Source organism: Salvia splendens, chromosome 14 (genome assembly GCF_004379255.2).
Source record: "Salvia splendens isolate huo1 chromosome 14, SspV2, whole genome shotgun sequence".
Lineage (NCBI taxonomy): Eukaryota > Viridiplantae > Streptophyta > Magnoliopsida > Lamiales > Lamiaceae > Salvia > Salvia splendens.
Genome location: NC_056045.1, coordinates 29609859 through 29625523, shown reverse-complemented (window position 1 = coordinate 29625523; position 15665 = coordinate 29609859). Strand labels below are relative to the sequence as shown.

Here is a 15665-nt window from a genome sequence, read left to right as displayed (position 1 = left end):
ATTTTGAGCTACAATATTCTCAATCTTTATTCACTCTTTTCATTGGCTTTCCACATTCTTCTTTAAGTGATGCTTACATAAGGAGCTCACATAAGGTACGTAGCATATCATTTCTCTTGAAATGTATTCTATGGAATTCAAATTCAAATGTATTTGAACGTAGAGATTGTGAAGCATTCTTAAAAGTTTAATAGACACTCAAGCCCTCGGCTCAATGTTTTGGGCCAAGCCCATCAAGCTAATTTGGGCAAAAACTCTTTTGGGCCGAAGACTAAATGACAAATCACACTGTTTTTAACCTAATCTTATCAGAATCTCAATCTTCTGCATAAGTCAATATCGTGAGTCGTGACATTGATTTTTTGTCATCTTATCTATAGTATACATCGTTGGTCATCTCTTTTTGATTATAAAACGTCTAAATAAAAATAATTCTCTACCCTATATTTCTAATTTTCTACAACGAATCAACATCACAACATTATTAATTAGATAAATAACTCAAATATTAACTAGACTTGTACACAAAATGACTGAGTTGAACTTGAAGAGAAGCATTTAATTAGCTATGCTTCGCCATCATCTTATTACGGCCATCCAAATACAAACAATCCTCAACCAAAACCCTCAACGACAAAATCAAGAAGCACAGCTCGAAAACACACAATCCTTGATCCGAACGAAGCTAAGACACTCGTCGTTGATCCAACCGTACTTCTCAGCAAAGGGGTTGGCGAGGCTCTTCGGTGGGTATCGATCGATGCAATCTTCCCACACATTCGGATCGTCCAAGTCTCTGAGAACTTCCCACAAACAATTGTTGCACTTGAAGCCAGCTCCGAAGCTGATCATCATGATCCGGTCGCCCTTCTTCAGCCGCTTCTTCGCCTCCATGTACCCGAGCACGTACCACAGCCCACCGGCCGAGGTATTGCCGAAGCGGTGTAGCGCCATTCGGGCCGGCTCAAGGTCGTACTCGCTGAGCCCAAGGCTCTTCCCGACTCCATCGATCACAGCCCTTAATGTCAATGTTTCATGTTGTTAGTTTAATTACCTATTGACTAATTTTCCCTAAAAGAGAAAGGATGAAAGAAAAAATAAAAAAGGGGAGAGGTAACAGACGTAACACATACCAGAGCTAGTCAATTATCAATATGATTAATTGAACATGTTGCTATATATATATATATTTAGCTAAACCTATGAATTAATAATTCCAAAACTTAAATTATCATCACATTTCACTAGCTACTACATTATATTGTACTACAATGTAGGTCACTAGTATCCCAACAACTATATATGTTACTATTAGGAAATTAAACGTGTTCATTAATTTTTACGAACACATTTGTTTACAAAAAATATGCAACATTTTCTGTATCGCAAAATGTATGCAAAAAATATTCATGTTTTTATCTTGATCAAGAGAAAAGTAGAAAGAGAAAGCAATGATGCATCATGTACAAAAAATTGAAAGACACTAATTTTCGTAAACAGGTCATACAAAGTGAGATCTCTATATTCTGTTTATGACATACGCCTGATAAATTTTAACTACATTCCTCTTTTTTACTATTTTAATTAAAACTTGTAGTTTAGGCATATCATGCCTCATAACTTTACCTATTTTACTAGTTCCGTATCATTCAAAGCGAAACATTTCTTTGTCAGCAAAAAATGCTTTACAATATTGTTTAGTGTGTAAAGTGGGTATGTTGAACAATTTTCCATTTTTGAAATACATTAGTATTTGAAATTATTTGAAAGAGACGTCTAGGGAAAAAAAATGGATCACTTGAGTAAAATGGACGAAGAAATAATTACCAATAAAAAATACTAACTTAAAGTTTATAGTACCAATTTACCAACCTGCCACCAGGGTGAATGCAGAAATGATCAACACCGGACTTGAGATTAAGGCCGCCGGCGCTGCCGAGGGTTTCCATAAGCTGCTTCTTCTTCTTCTTACCCGACCGGAGATAAACAAAAAAGAACCGGATAATCTCCCATGGCGGCAGGATTTTCGGCAACAGAACTTTGAGATTGATAACAAACACCTTTGCAGCTGCGGTGGTAAGCTTCTTTGTCAGACGAAAACCGGGGTGGCCATCGTCATCTTCGACCTGTATGCAGCAGTTGTGCGCTTCGTCGTTGGCTCCAAAGTGCGTTCTTACCAAATGGTTGAGTTTGAAGATGGCTCGATCTCGGAATTTTGACCGGTTTGTCAGAAGCATGGAGCAGCCACCGGATCGGAATAGGCAGTTTGAGAGCATCATCGATTTGTCCACACCTCGATACCTGTCGATTCAAGACTTTGTTATGTCTAATTCACTTTTACTACTTTTAATACGAAAATATTACTAGCTCATTTTATTTATATTTTATTGTTAAATTAATATTACTGGTATAAAAGTGAGACTCATTTCATTCACAAATATTTGTATAGTTCTCTTAAAACTCGTGCGGAAACGCACTAAATAATGTGGCTTCTCTATGCACATGACTTGAACTAGGGTTCCTAATTGCAACTACGTACAATAACTGATCAAAATAAAATAAATCCAGGACCAGGTTCTTGTATAAATTAGTCAAATAGTACTCGTGAAAAATATGATATCAGAACAAACCATGAAAAGAATGAGATTAAGTAGTTTAGGGAAATTTGAACTTTTTTTTCGAAATAAATGTATGTACTATACACAAATTACTACATACATGTGTTTATAGATTAATGTTTAGTAAAAATATTGAATACTTGAAACCAACCTATTATATATACTCCTACTAAATTGTTTATAAAAAAGTAACACTGCTATACTACTAAAATATAAAAACAAATTAAAACTTGTAGGGTAACCCTATCTATACTACGTGACACATAAAAAGTCACATAAATAGAGTAATAATCCAGTTTAATTTAGTCAAAGAGTTAAAATACCATGAAATTTGCAAAGAAAAAAAGCACTAAATATATTCATCATCTACTCTTTTTAATAGATCAAGCTTTAAGATGAAAATGTCACATCTAAATTGTGCATGAATTGTACTAGTCCCTATGTCCCAAGAAAGTTGAGTGACTTTTTTTTCGTACTCATTTTGAAAAAATCCTAATAAATAGTTACAGTGAGTATATAGTAAAGTAAAAATGAGAATACTGTAGATAAGACACATTTTGAAAAAAATCCTAATAAATAGTTACAGTGAGTATGTAGTAAAGTAAAAATGAGAATACTGTAGATAATAGTCTTATCTATATTATTCTTGTTTTTACTTTACGTGCAAAAAAGAAGTGACTCAACAGCGAAGTCTAGGATTCAAAAATCGAGACGATGTTCGTACCAATTAGGGCCGAGAGACTCGGTGCTGACGACGACAGCGAGCGCATTCCCATAAACCTTAAACAGGTGGCGAACGAGGTCGACCGCGACGAGACTGGCGCTGCAGCCCATGCCAGAGAGGTTAAACGCCTTGACATCAGGCCGCATTTTATACCGGTTGATGATTCTCGAAGACAGCGAGGGCGAGGGGGAGAGCAAGGAGACATTCACGACGAGGATGTCGATCTCCTGAGGCGAGACCCGGGATTTGGCGAAGAGGCTGTCTAGGGTTTGATAGAAGATGTGGTCGAGTTCTTGGAGGGAGTCGGGGAGGGAGGGGTCGGCTTCTCTTCCGGCGACGACGCTGGGAGGGCTGTAGGTCTCCTCGCCGAGGCCGGAGCTGACGATGGTCTTGAGGAGGAATTTGTACTGCTCCCACCCGAGGTTCGGGTTGCGGAGGACGACCTTGCACGAGGCCGAGGTGTCGAGCTTGAGGGCTTCGGAGGGTTTGTAGCACTCGTAGTTGAGGATGTAGCAGGTGGAGTGGGGTTTTCTCTTGAGGAGGAAGGTGAGGAAGGGGAGGAGGGAGAGGAGGAGGAAGAGGAGAAGGGATGTGAGGGTTTCCATGATGAGAGGGAGAGGAAGGAGAGAGATGGGGGTTTGATTAGATTTAGAAGTATGGTTTATTTATAGGATATCTATCACGCTGATAGTCTTGGTAGTGGACGATATAGGTTTAATAAAATATTATCAAAGTAGGAAAGAGAAAAAATAGTTAAAGTATTGGTGTAGTAGTTAATTTGAGGTTTGGTGGAATAATAATTTAAATGATCAATGGTACAATACTTTATTTTAATTTCCATGTTGAGGAACAGAGAGAATGGGAGAGAGGGTGATAAATGGGGGTTGATTTAGACTAGTAGTGTGGTTTATTAACTATTTATAGTTGATTTGGAGTTTGATGGAATAATATCATTAAATGTTTAATGGTTTAATATTTGGTTTTGATTTCCATATTGAGAGAGGAAGGAGAAGGGTGGTATATGGGGGGAAGGAGTTGATTTAGTAGAGTGCTTTATTTATAGCTTGGAGTTTGATGCAATTATTGAATGTTAGATGATCTTATTTAATCGCATGTAAATACACAAACTTTTTTTAATTTTGTTTTTTTATCAATATTGTTCTATTGGCCAGCAAATAAATTTTTTTCAAAATTAACCCGACCATACATGGCGCACTGAATTTAATGGCATTTGAGGTTCGTATGTGAGCTGACAATATATGTAACAATTGGATAAAAACGACGCCATATTGAATTGAATGGTAAAACATGGCTTGAGTTTCTTTTCTTTCAAGTTGCTTTCTTCTCATGTCGATGCAACGTACAGTATTTATCCAAATGACACAGATTTCCAGCTCACGTAAGAAATGCCACGTCATTAAATCATAACATCCAAGTAGGACTAATTGTGGCCGGAATTTAAATCTGTCCAAATTTCAAAAAATAAATATTTGTTATTTTTGGCAAAAAAAATAGTTTTGGTTAAAAACCGAAAAGTGTAAACTTTGTGTATTTATAAACAATTAAACCTAATAATAATACTATTAATAAATTACTAATTTGAAGAAAAATATTAAGTTTACTATTTGATTTAAGGCATAAAATGAGGCTGATTTGATTTAATAATAGTGTGCAGTTTGATAAAAGGGATAACTAGTCATTTATGCAAGTATAATTGAATGGTGAATGGTCCAATTGTACTTAATTTCAACTTTGTAGTACTAATTGTGTACGAGTGATATTAGTTGGCGAGGGAGCCCCTTGATTTAGTGACATTTGAGTTGTCAAATCTTAATTAATACTTGCTTCCTAAGTTGTAATTAACGAGTAAACCAATTAGAGAAGTTGCTGGTATTTGGTTTGTCTATGGATGGTATTAATGCAACAATAAGTCATTTTCCTTTTTCCATTTTAAACGTGGAGAAAAAGGGAGGGAATTTTTTTTTCTGAATCACAAAAATCAATTCATGTGGTACAAGAATGTGGTGTCAGGATCATATATGTGTGCATTTTATTGCACACAATGATAATCAATTACGAACAAAAATTAATACAGTGCACCTAATTTTGAAGACGGACACACAAGCGGCGCCTTGAGCTCCTCGACCACAAGTGAAAACACATATCGAGGTGCGCCCATGACATTCAAGGTTACCAACAACGTCATTCGTTGATAGGCTAACGCGGCCCACACCCAACTCCTACAAGATTTAATAGAAGAAATATGGGCTTGCTTAGACCCCTCTTTAAATGATTAGTATTTTTTATATCACTTTTACGATATATCTATTTCTTTATGATTTTTTTCAGTTATGTAATTATTAAAGTTTTAATGAAATTTTTATAATTTGACTATTTACATATGAACTTAATTAGGATTTATAAATATGCACCAATTGCAAATTATATGTTACCCATGAAAAATGTCTAGTGAACTGATGAGATAAGATAGGATTGAGGCCAAGAATAGTGCAAGCGAAGTGATGAGATAGTGCGTTGGTTTGTGGATGCGTGCGTGCTTTTATCATCCGCCGACCCTAGTATCTCGACTTATTTGTCATACATTATGCTTTCTTGCAACCAACACAGAAACAACCTAAACAACTCACAAATGTGAATGCATCAACGGTATTACGATAGCTTAAAGAAGAGCTTCCACCACTGAGTATAAAAACTTATCTTGTAGAGTCATCACTGTCGTTGGCTCTTCAGGCGTCGTCGTCTTCCCTTTCAGCCTGCACCACTGCCTTCCTCTTGCTTCCTCTGGTGCTGGAATACTTGGCAAATGCAGCCTTTAGGGCAGATCTTACATTGATTTCTTCTTCTTTCTTGTGCTCTTTGCTCGTCTCTTGATTCTCCTTAACTTCATCGTTTCTTTCGCTTCCAGAGGCGGGCCCACCTTCGTTATTGATAGGATTTTCAGCAACGGGTGCAGGGTTGGGAACTGCACGCTTGAATGGCTCATGGAAAGTATCATGCAAGCGTCTAACCTATTGTAAAAAGACTGCGTAATCGATAGACATATCCAGAAAACATCGACAAAATGTAAATTAAATGAAAAACAGCATCGTCATAATTTTTGGGCATATTTCAGAAACCCCAACAGGCACTTTGGATGCATGAAAACATAAGACTACCTTTCTTTCTCCAATGCCGGGGCAACGAGCAAGATCTTCCATTGATGCGTCCATGATATTTGAGAGAGACTAAATCGGTAGAATGTGAAGTCAGTGAAAAAGACCAAAACTATCAACCAGTAATAGCTGCTGCAAAATAAAAACACAGATCCTTACCCCAAAAGTAGATCCAAGGGTAACGACGTCTGTCTTGTTAACATGCCGCACTGATGTGAGTGCATGGTTTAACTATGTACAGAACGGGACATAGGTGAGTGGCTTCCCAACTAAAAGCAAATAAGCAATCAACTAATAAAATGAGACATACTCTTGAAATGTAGTCCATATCCATTTGTCCCTGAATAAGATCCGCAGGTTTATTTTCGTAAACTTTAATCGTCTCCAGGTACCGACCACACTCTTCCAAGCTAAATTATGAGAAAATGTAAGAAACCAGTCAGGTATATAAGAAATATTAAAAAAAAACAGGCAGCAGAGAATTATTGGTTTTCAAGTTTCAACAACCAAGTTATTCATATAACTACGAAAAGTAAAATTTGACGTGCTGATAATAATTTCCATAAAATATGATTCGCGAACTTTGCAGAACACAAAAATAGGAAGCTATGCAAAAAAAAGATACCTCCAAGCACATAAAAGAGTGCAGTCGTGGAGTAGTGCTGTTTTCGTGACTTCGAGCAGGGGCTTAGCAACATCTTCCTGTTACCAAAAGGAGAAATCAGCAATCCCATACAAAAATTTCGTTCCAAACTTGTATATGAGATAATATGAAAGACTTACCACATCAACGTGGCATAACACAACGCGAAGCTTGAAATTCTTCTGCAGTTCCCTTATCCGGAAATATAAATAATCTGGATGTAGAAGATGGTAGCGGAGACTGAACAAGACGAGAGTAAATCCTGATTACAAAAGAGGATCGCTATACAGACTGAATAGATAATGGAAAGATTTGCTTGATTCTAACAAAACACAATAAGGACTAAGGAGTCATCTTTGTTACAAGTTATTCTACGAGACACATTGCTTCCTTGTAACTTCTCAACAACATTTTAAAGCATAAAACATACTCACTCCCTCCCTCCCTCTGTTAGAATTTTGTCAAATTTTCCACAGGCAACAAGTGGAAAGTGCTTAAACATCAAAAGACTTTCTTACCATATATAATTGAGTTAAAAAAAAAGAGACATAATCACGTATACTTTAAGCATCTATATCACCCCTCATTGATATAACGATAGTATAACAAAATGCATTTTATTTTTTCAATGTGTTAAGGATATTATATCTTGCTTCTGGATATATCAATCTATAAGCTTACTTCCATTCAACTTTTGTTCTTTGGAAGCCAATAAGTACTTGTGAACCAAGATTTGGCCACATCACCGTGGCCAAATTAGGTTCATAGTTCTCATTGTTGCATAGATGCTGTTGTTCAATTGTTAAAGGTCATTTCTTGAGATTTAAGGTAGATAGCAAAGGTGCATTTCAACATGATGGTATCAGTGGCTGTGCCGAAACACATGTTTCTATCATCATAACAGTGGCCACATCAGAATAAGAGTGCTGTCAAACCATGACTTAGCAAATGTACTTAATTCCCAATTTACAAACGAGCTGCAGTAGTTGGAACTTAGATGAACTATATTACCTCAAATATAGTGCACATGAACTTTGGCCCAACAAGTAATCGCAAACAACATCAGCGAAAACCCATCGAACATTCCTTATATGTTTTAGTAAAGGGTTTCCCTTCTGCATTACAAAAGAAATACAAGTCACCAACTTTTATGTCAAATAGAAGTTCAAAAATGCATTATATCAAAATGTGGTGGCTAATCTTCACATTTTAACTGGCTAAAGGTCACTTTCAAAGAAAGAGAAAGAAAAATGGAGTTGCTCACCCAAGCATATATAAATGCAGGTTAATAATAGGACCAAGTAATACCAAAAAACTCCCCAGGGTATGTTTAGTCATTCTGAGTTCACAATCCACATAACTAATTAAACATCAACAATGAGTTTGGCATATGTATTGAAACATCATTAATGATTAACCATATTCATCCGCGTGCACAAAAAAAGTAATTCACCTGTCTGTGGCTAACGATGATGGCATTCCGATTTGCACCAGCTGATGAAACTGAAGTGGATGGAGCTTGAGATTGAATGGTTTTTCTAGAAGATGACAAAAATAGATCTTGATGTAACCAACAACCTACATGAACCACTCTAAACCAAAAAGAAAAAGAAAAAAAGAAAGCATTTTCATAATTGAGAGAGAGAGACCTTTGATTGGATACTTGAGAGGATGAGGGGGCATCTACGGAGGGCTGAGCCACTGGCGCAGATGGCGGGGTGGTGTAAAATTCAGTGCTTTTTATAAAGTTAAAAGCTTGCGAAAACGAGGGCGAAGGCTTGAATAAAGATTGCGACTTGGGTTGGGAACTTTCAACCACTTCTTCATAAGAAGGTATTTCCACAACAAATGATGCACTCTTCTGTTTCTGATTGTCATCCTGCTTCCCAGGATCATCTCTGTTTTCCATCTTCACAACTCACTCCTAATTCAGCCTTCGAAATCCCTCCCTTCTATTCCACTCGCATAATCGGAGAGCTCACCAGCTCTCTCTCTCTACTTCCTTCATTAATTTAAATTGAAGCTAACATTACGATTTCCCCAACTCTCTGAACTATTAATTCTGTGAATGAACCGCAAGAAAGCATATGTTACGCAGAACAACCAAATCAATTTCAGTAAATTTTCTAAACGATTCAATTTCAGTAAACATCCAGCCTTGACTACAGAAATTTATGTCTAACGGTAACCGATTTGACGGATAATTGTGAAATATCTTCGCATAGAAGAAGTTTTAGAGAACGGAGTACATTCATGAATTAGAGTAAATTAAGAACTTGTTTCCAGAAATTCGTAGCATATAATTGGACCTAATTCAGATGAAGAGGGTATAGTACCTCCGATGGAAGAGCACGGGGAATGGAGGAAGAACAGCCGGATCGAATGGTAAGGATGACGGTGGTGGAGCTTACCGATGTTCCAGACGGCGGAGGAGAAACGCGGCAAAGGAGAAAATTGGGAGAAACAATGAATATTAAATGTAAAAATCTCTAGTTAAATGAGATATATTTTCGATGGGTTTTCGCTAATGTTGCAATTAGGATGTCGAGTCATAAAAAAATTTATGAAGTTTGAAATCTCAGTTAGAGAATTTATTAAATAGAGTCATAACTTGATATAATTATTTGTTTACAATTAGGATGTTGATTCAACTATTGAAGAGATGAAGAAAGAGGAATCATTTTTCCGAGAACATTCACAATGGACTTCCCAAAAAAACCTTCTGCCACGTCATAAGGACATCTCACTGCACTGTCATGTCATAGGGACATCCCACTACACAATGATGGACATCCCAATGACATCTCGACGGCCATCCACAAAAAAAAAATCGGGACGTCCGGCACGCCGGTCCGACGTCCGCCGGGACACCCGCCATTATGGATACTCTGAGTCAAACCTAGACTTGTTTGATTGTACCATCCATAGTATATTGCTTTTGATTACCTCAAAAAATTTCAATTTATGTGGGTGGTGCAAGAAGGGATACACTTTTTTGTTTGAGCACAATTCACAATAGTTTTAAGTAATAGTACTTAATTTTTAGATACAAATTTGGTGTTAACTTATGCCATTATGTCTATGTGTACTCTTCAATCAAAGTCCAAAGAGGATGTTTACCCGTACCACTCGAAGTTTAGGGCGTGCCATCGGGCCTCCACCGCGGACGATGGCACGCATTTTCCTTAAAAAATGCATTTGACAGGAGTCGAACCCGGGTCTATTGCTTGGAAGACAATAATCCTAACCGTTGGACTACAAACGCTAGTTGAGATATCTTGAAAACTAAATTGTTTTATACATTTATTAAGATGATAATGTTATAAAAATGATAATTTATGATTAAAAAGTAGAATTCGGTAAAACGAGAATTGCTTCTTCGAGTTATTAAGATGATTATGTTGTGTGCTTGAAATGAAGATTTTATTTAATCGTTGTGTTTTTTAATTGGATTATATATTTGAAAACATTTAAATTAATTAACTAAAAAATAGTAAAATTTATAGGGCGCCCCACTGCAGGTGGAAGGGTAGGAGGATAAAAAAGATGACATGGCGGTGCATAGGGCTCGCCTAAGGGCGCCCCATTGCTAATGCTCTTATAGCATTTCCAACGAGGACTAAGACATGTAATGCTTTCATATTATCTGTTATAGCATTTCCAGTGAGGACCAACGAGCCGGATAACTCATTAGACAGCATGTACAACATTTGTAAATTTTCAAGATGATGAATCTCTCGTCCGGCAGAATTATAAGGTCACAATTATGTTTTCATGTCCCAACTATGTAAAACAAAAGTTAATTGATTACACTTCCAGCGTGTTCACAACTAAAATCTAGAGTACTAGATTTGGTAAAAACCACTTAAATCAAAATTATATGCATGTATATTCCAAACTAACATCATTCTTTGATCTAAACTTAGTGGCCCGGGCCGGCTTAACTCAGCCCATGCTAGATTGGCTCAAATTAGGTCAAACCCATATTATAAGTGAACTAGGTAAAAAAAAGGTTTTTCATGTATTTTTATTCAAGTTATTTGCATGTTGTTTAATTGTAGTTTATATATATAATCATTAATTAATATTGAAAGTACATAAAATACTGTAATAGTAATATTTTAAATAAATATACATGCCACTAAATTTGTTGAGTCCAAAACTTATCCTCTCAAGTTGTGAGCATTGATCCAAACTCAGTCGTATATGTCACTCCAATTTATTACTTCCAAGATCAAGTACTTTGAGTCATTGAAGACTATTGTAGCCGCAAATGTGTCTTGGAAGCGAACCCGACAAGCTATTATCGTATAGATGAATTGATTTGACTACCGCCATATTGAAGATTGTTGAAGCAATAGAACATTAAGATAGTTTATACGTAGATTAAGAGAAACAAGAGAATCAAGATTTTCGATTTTGGGTGCAATGCTGCCTCTGACTCCCATCTTTGAGAGGTTTAATTGAGTCACTCTAGTGCCATGGGAATCACAAGTGACACCAATCCATGAGCAAACTGAGGCTTGAGTGCTTCAATTTTGCTTTATAGTATCTGAGGTGATGAGGGCTTTGAAAGCAAGAAGAGAAGATTCATCTCTTTTATGCTAGAAGTGGTTAGACAAGAAAAGAATATGATAGAAGATAGGAAAAATGGGGAAAGCCATGCTATCCATGTTCAATTATTGTGTGAGCAAACAAGAAGACCATATTTATTGACATCTAGAAAGGATGGTGGTGAGGATGTATTATTATTTAATTGGAAGTGGCAACACTAGGTTCTTTACAAGTCTTCAAGTCAATTTTGGAGTGCATGAATTAGGGAATCTTCATTATTGCAAAATAAATGAAGATGCAAAATAACAAAGTTCTAACACTAGATCACGAGCTAGTGAGTGTGTATGGCGAAGAGGTGAAGTACTTGTGTTTCATATATGCAAAGAACCTCGTTGTGAATAACAATGATATCTCTTCTTCCAAAGCTACACCCTTTTTGGTCATTTATTTATAGGATAAGGGTGAACATTTAGATCTCATATTGGATTTTTGGCCGATTAGATTCGTTTTGAAAATTCAAAATTAATCTGATCCAATCCGAATTGTTCGAAAATCCAAAATACAATTATGAAAATCGATCCAGTTTGAAAATTTTGAAATTGCATAAAAATAATAAAAATCTAAAAATTAAAACTTTGAAAATCCAATAATAAAATTGGAAAACACTTTATAGTAGTCGAGTCATTTCTTTTTTGAGTTATGATTAGGTAGTTGTGTCATTTTCATTTTGGCAAACACTTTATTCAATCACTTTTTTTTAATTGCCAGGGGTATCCACCAGCGGATTCAGTAACTAGTCCAGGCACCTCAATGAGTGAGATACTATTTCTCTCTTGTCCTCTATTATTTGCACTTTAACCTTTAGACATCAATTTCTTAAATCGTGTATCCAAAAAACATGATTCAACTATATTGTGACGAAATGAATACCAAATACCTTTAAAATTGTTTGTTTTTTTGTGAGAACACCAAATACCAAATACCAAATACCGATATCATTGTAATATTATATTTTTGGTGAGAATTTAACAAATTTTTTGATACTGAATATTTTTCTCACCATTAATTTATTGATGGATTGACAAAAATAACAAAATGAGAAATTTATCAGTGAATGGAGGGAGCAACTCTCACACGCTAAAAACATTTATGCTTTTGTTTGAATGTTAATACAATTCGGTGTAAGGGTATCCACAATAGGGGCGGCGCGGCGGCCGCCCCGGAGTCGCCTAAGCCGCGGCTATCCATAGTGGAGGACACGGGCGGCGCGGCCAGGACAGATGGTAGGGGACGGAAAGGCCTTCGCCGACTACTCGGAGAGGACGCGGTGGAAGTGGCTTAACCGCAGCGGTGCCCGCGGCTGCTTATTGCACGGCAAAGGCCGCCGCGGCTTAGCCAGTTTTTATTTTATTTATTTTTTATTTTTTAGCCGCCGCGGCAAAGTCGGGTGCCACCTTCGGCGCTCGTGTCTCATCCTCCGGCGTCTTCATGATACGACCCAACGTTGTTACCGTATCAGACATCTTGATCGATTAACATAGAAACCCTAGCAGCAGAATTGAAGACCCTAGTTCGAAAACCAGGCTCTGATACTAGTTTCTTGTGACAGAATATAGCAATTGTGTAATCGAGATAAACAGAAACGTAAAGAATACTCATATTTACGTGGTTCGCCAATTGGCTACATCCACGGGCAAGAACGGATAACAAATTTTATTCAGATTGTTTCAAATTATGGCTACAGATTTCAGATTGGATCTCAGATCACAGAATTATATGCTCTACTCCCATATAAATAGGTACACATGAAATCCTATCCTAATTCGGAAACATAATCTTATTCCAATTAGGAAACATGATATGAACAGATTCAAGACATACTAACGATGGTTTATTTATGTGGAAAATGTATGTAAATCTTTGATTTCTACAACAGTCCTCATTACTGGCGTCGCTATTTGGCATGAGAAATGTATAGGAGTCTGTGGGAATTGCTAAAGCACTTGCAGCAAAGAATGGTTATGAATTGGATTCCAATCAAGAGGTCTGTTTCCATTGGCCCTAGCCTTACTTTGCTGCTAATGAAATTTCCAATTTCATGCTCATTTTGCTTTGGACTTCCGTTGGCACTTTTCCTTGACTTAAAAAGCTTTACTGGCATTACAGGGTGCTTAAATCACATAAATAGAATATGTAGTTTGGAGCATTTTAGATATCTACGGAGCTGATATTTGACTTTCAGCATATTATATTATGTTGCTAATAATTCTGCACTTTCCATTTTGTGTCTTTGCAGTGTGGTCTAGTCGCCATTGTCATATCTGCTGTTATTGGACTGGTGAGTTGTGCTTTGGAAACGTAGACAAGTCCTATTCTGTTCTCAGATGTATTTGGTTAACTTTGTATCTCAAAAGGTGTATTTTAACCATGATTAGTGATAATGAAATCATTCTCATTTTCGGAGTATTGTTAGAGCATCCGCAACGGTGGCGCTGTAACCCGCGTCCGTCCGCGCCGCAGGCACGGACGTGTCTCGCCGCCGCTGGCACAGCGCTGCAGCGCTGTGCCAGCGAGCAGGTGACGTGGCGGCACGCGATTGGGCAACGGCATAACCGTTGCCTTTGAATATTTTTTTATTTAAAATTCATTATTTAATTATAAATAATGATAAAAAAATAAAAAAAAATTTATTTTCCAAATCCCAAAAATATTGCCGTTTTTTTGCCCATTTTCTGAATATTTTTGGAATTTTTTTTATTTTTTCCTCCCAAAATCATCTATAAATACACACATTCATCGTCCATTCAACACATCAAATCATCTCTCATTCATCTCTCTTACAAACTATCAATACATTCATCCCTCACTCAAAACCTCAAATGAATTTCACTCATCTCATGGCGGAAGCGGAGCGCGAAGAACAAGAATACAACGAACAACATCGTGCCGCTTACGAAGCATATGTCGCGGCGAATTTTGTAATATTAGCCAATACTTATGTAATTTTTAATTTTTAGGAGTTTAATTATGTAATTTTTAATTTTTAGGATTTTAATTATGTCGTTTTTATTTTATTTGTCATTTGTAATATTATTTATGTTTTTTTTAATGAATTTTAGTATTATGAAAATGTTTTTGTTTAATTGAATTTTAAATTAATTGTGCTCGTCCTTGCGGAAGAGCACAGCTATGGGTGTTGTGCTCTTGCCAGAGAGCAGACAGAAAAAGTGGGGCGGGCCCACAACCGTGCCGCTGGCAAGAGCACGGTTGTAGATGCTCTTATGCACATCCGTTCCAATCAGGCATAAATATGATCATTGATGGTTGAGGTCTGTCTAAACGTTGATACTTTATCATCATCCTTTCTCTCTGTCTTGTTTTTTAGGAAAAAATTTAACTGCAATAAAACTCTTTCTTCATCTGCTATGCTTGGTAGTTTTCATCTTTATTTTTTTCCCTATTTTCTTAATTTTCTTAATTATACTCCATCCGTCCATAAAAAATAGGCTAATTTTACCATTTTGGGTTGTCCACCAAAATTAGATTAAGTTTAACAAAGGAAAGTTTTCAACAAATAATAATTCTACACTTCATTTATAATATGTACTCCACATTTCACTAATACTCATTCGACTATCTTTTCTCTCATTCTATCTTATTTTACCAATTATACATTAAAACTCGTGTCATTCATAACCTTGTCTAATTTTAGTGGACGGAGGGAGTAAATGCTAGCTCTTCGATGTTAAAATTAGCAATACTATCTGTGCTTATGAATACTCAATTGACATTTTGTATAATGCTTACTGCTCCTAAGTTTTTTCATAATTTGATTCAGAAATTCAGCAAAGTCGACTGCCATTAATAGTTTCAAGGCCATCCCCAAGTTTTCAAACTTTTTACCTATATTCTACGTTCATCAAACGTGCATTTACAGTTGTCTGTCAATTTTT

At 36.5% G+C, this 15665-nt stretch overlaps 2 protein-coding genes across 4 annotated transcripts; both read right to left on the bottom strand.

The window, feature by feature from the left end:
• Nucleotides 1–529: 529 nt before the first annotated feature.
• On the bottom strand, nt 530–3947 carry LOC121764502 (3-ketoacyl-CoA synthase 19-like). The gene is made up of 3 exons (XM_042160514.1): nt 3343–3947; nt 1873–2301; nt 530–1018 (listed from the first exon to the last, which is right to left on the bottom strand). The coding sequence occupies exons 1-3, from the start codon at nt 3945–3947 to the stop codon at nt 640–642; spliced, it is 1413 nt and encodes a 470-aa protein (XP_042016448.1). The 3' UTR covers nt 530–639.
• A 1820-nt stretch (nt 3948–5767) lies between these two features.
• Nucleotides 5768–9710, bottom strand: LOC121765548 (DNA excision repair protein ERCC-1-like). 3 transcript variants are annotated; one of them, XM_042161742.1, is made up of 10 exons: nt 9495–9710; nt 8808–9220; nt 8612–8696; nt 8170–8273; nt 7299–7398; nt 7141–7217; nt 6826–6925; nt 6675–6746; nt 6519–6587; nt 5768–6385 (listed from the first exon to the last, which is right to left on the bottom strand). In XM_042161742.1, the coding sequence occupies exons 2-10, from the start codon at nt 9065–9067 to the stop codon at nt 6188–6190; spliced, it is 1065 nt and encodes a 354-aa protein (XP_042017676.1). In that variant the 5' UTR covers nt 9068–9220; nt 9495–9710; the 3' UTR covers nt 5768–6187. The 3 variants fall into 3 exon arrangements, with proteins under 3 accessions (XP_042017676.1, XP_042017674.1, XP_042017675.1); XM_042161740.1 differs by having other exon boundaries at nt 5768–6371; nt 9495–9707; XM_042161741.1 differs by having other exon boundaries at nt 5768–6371; nt 8808–9160; nt 9495–9707.
• Between the last annotated feature and the right edge of the window lie 5955 nt (nt 9711–15665).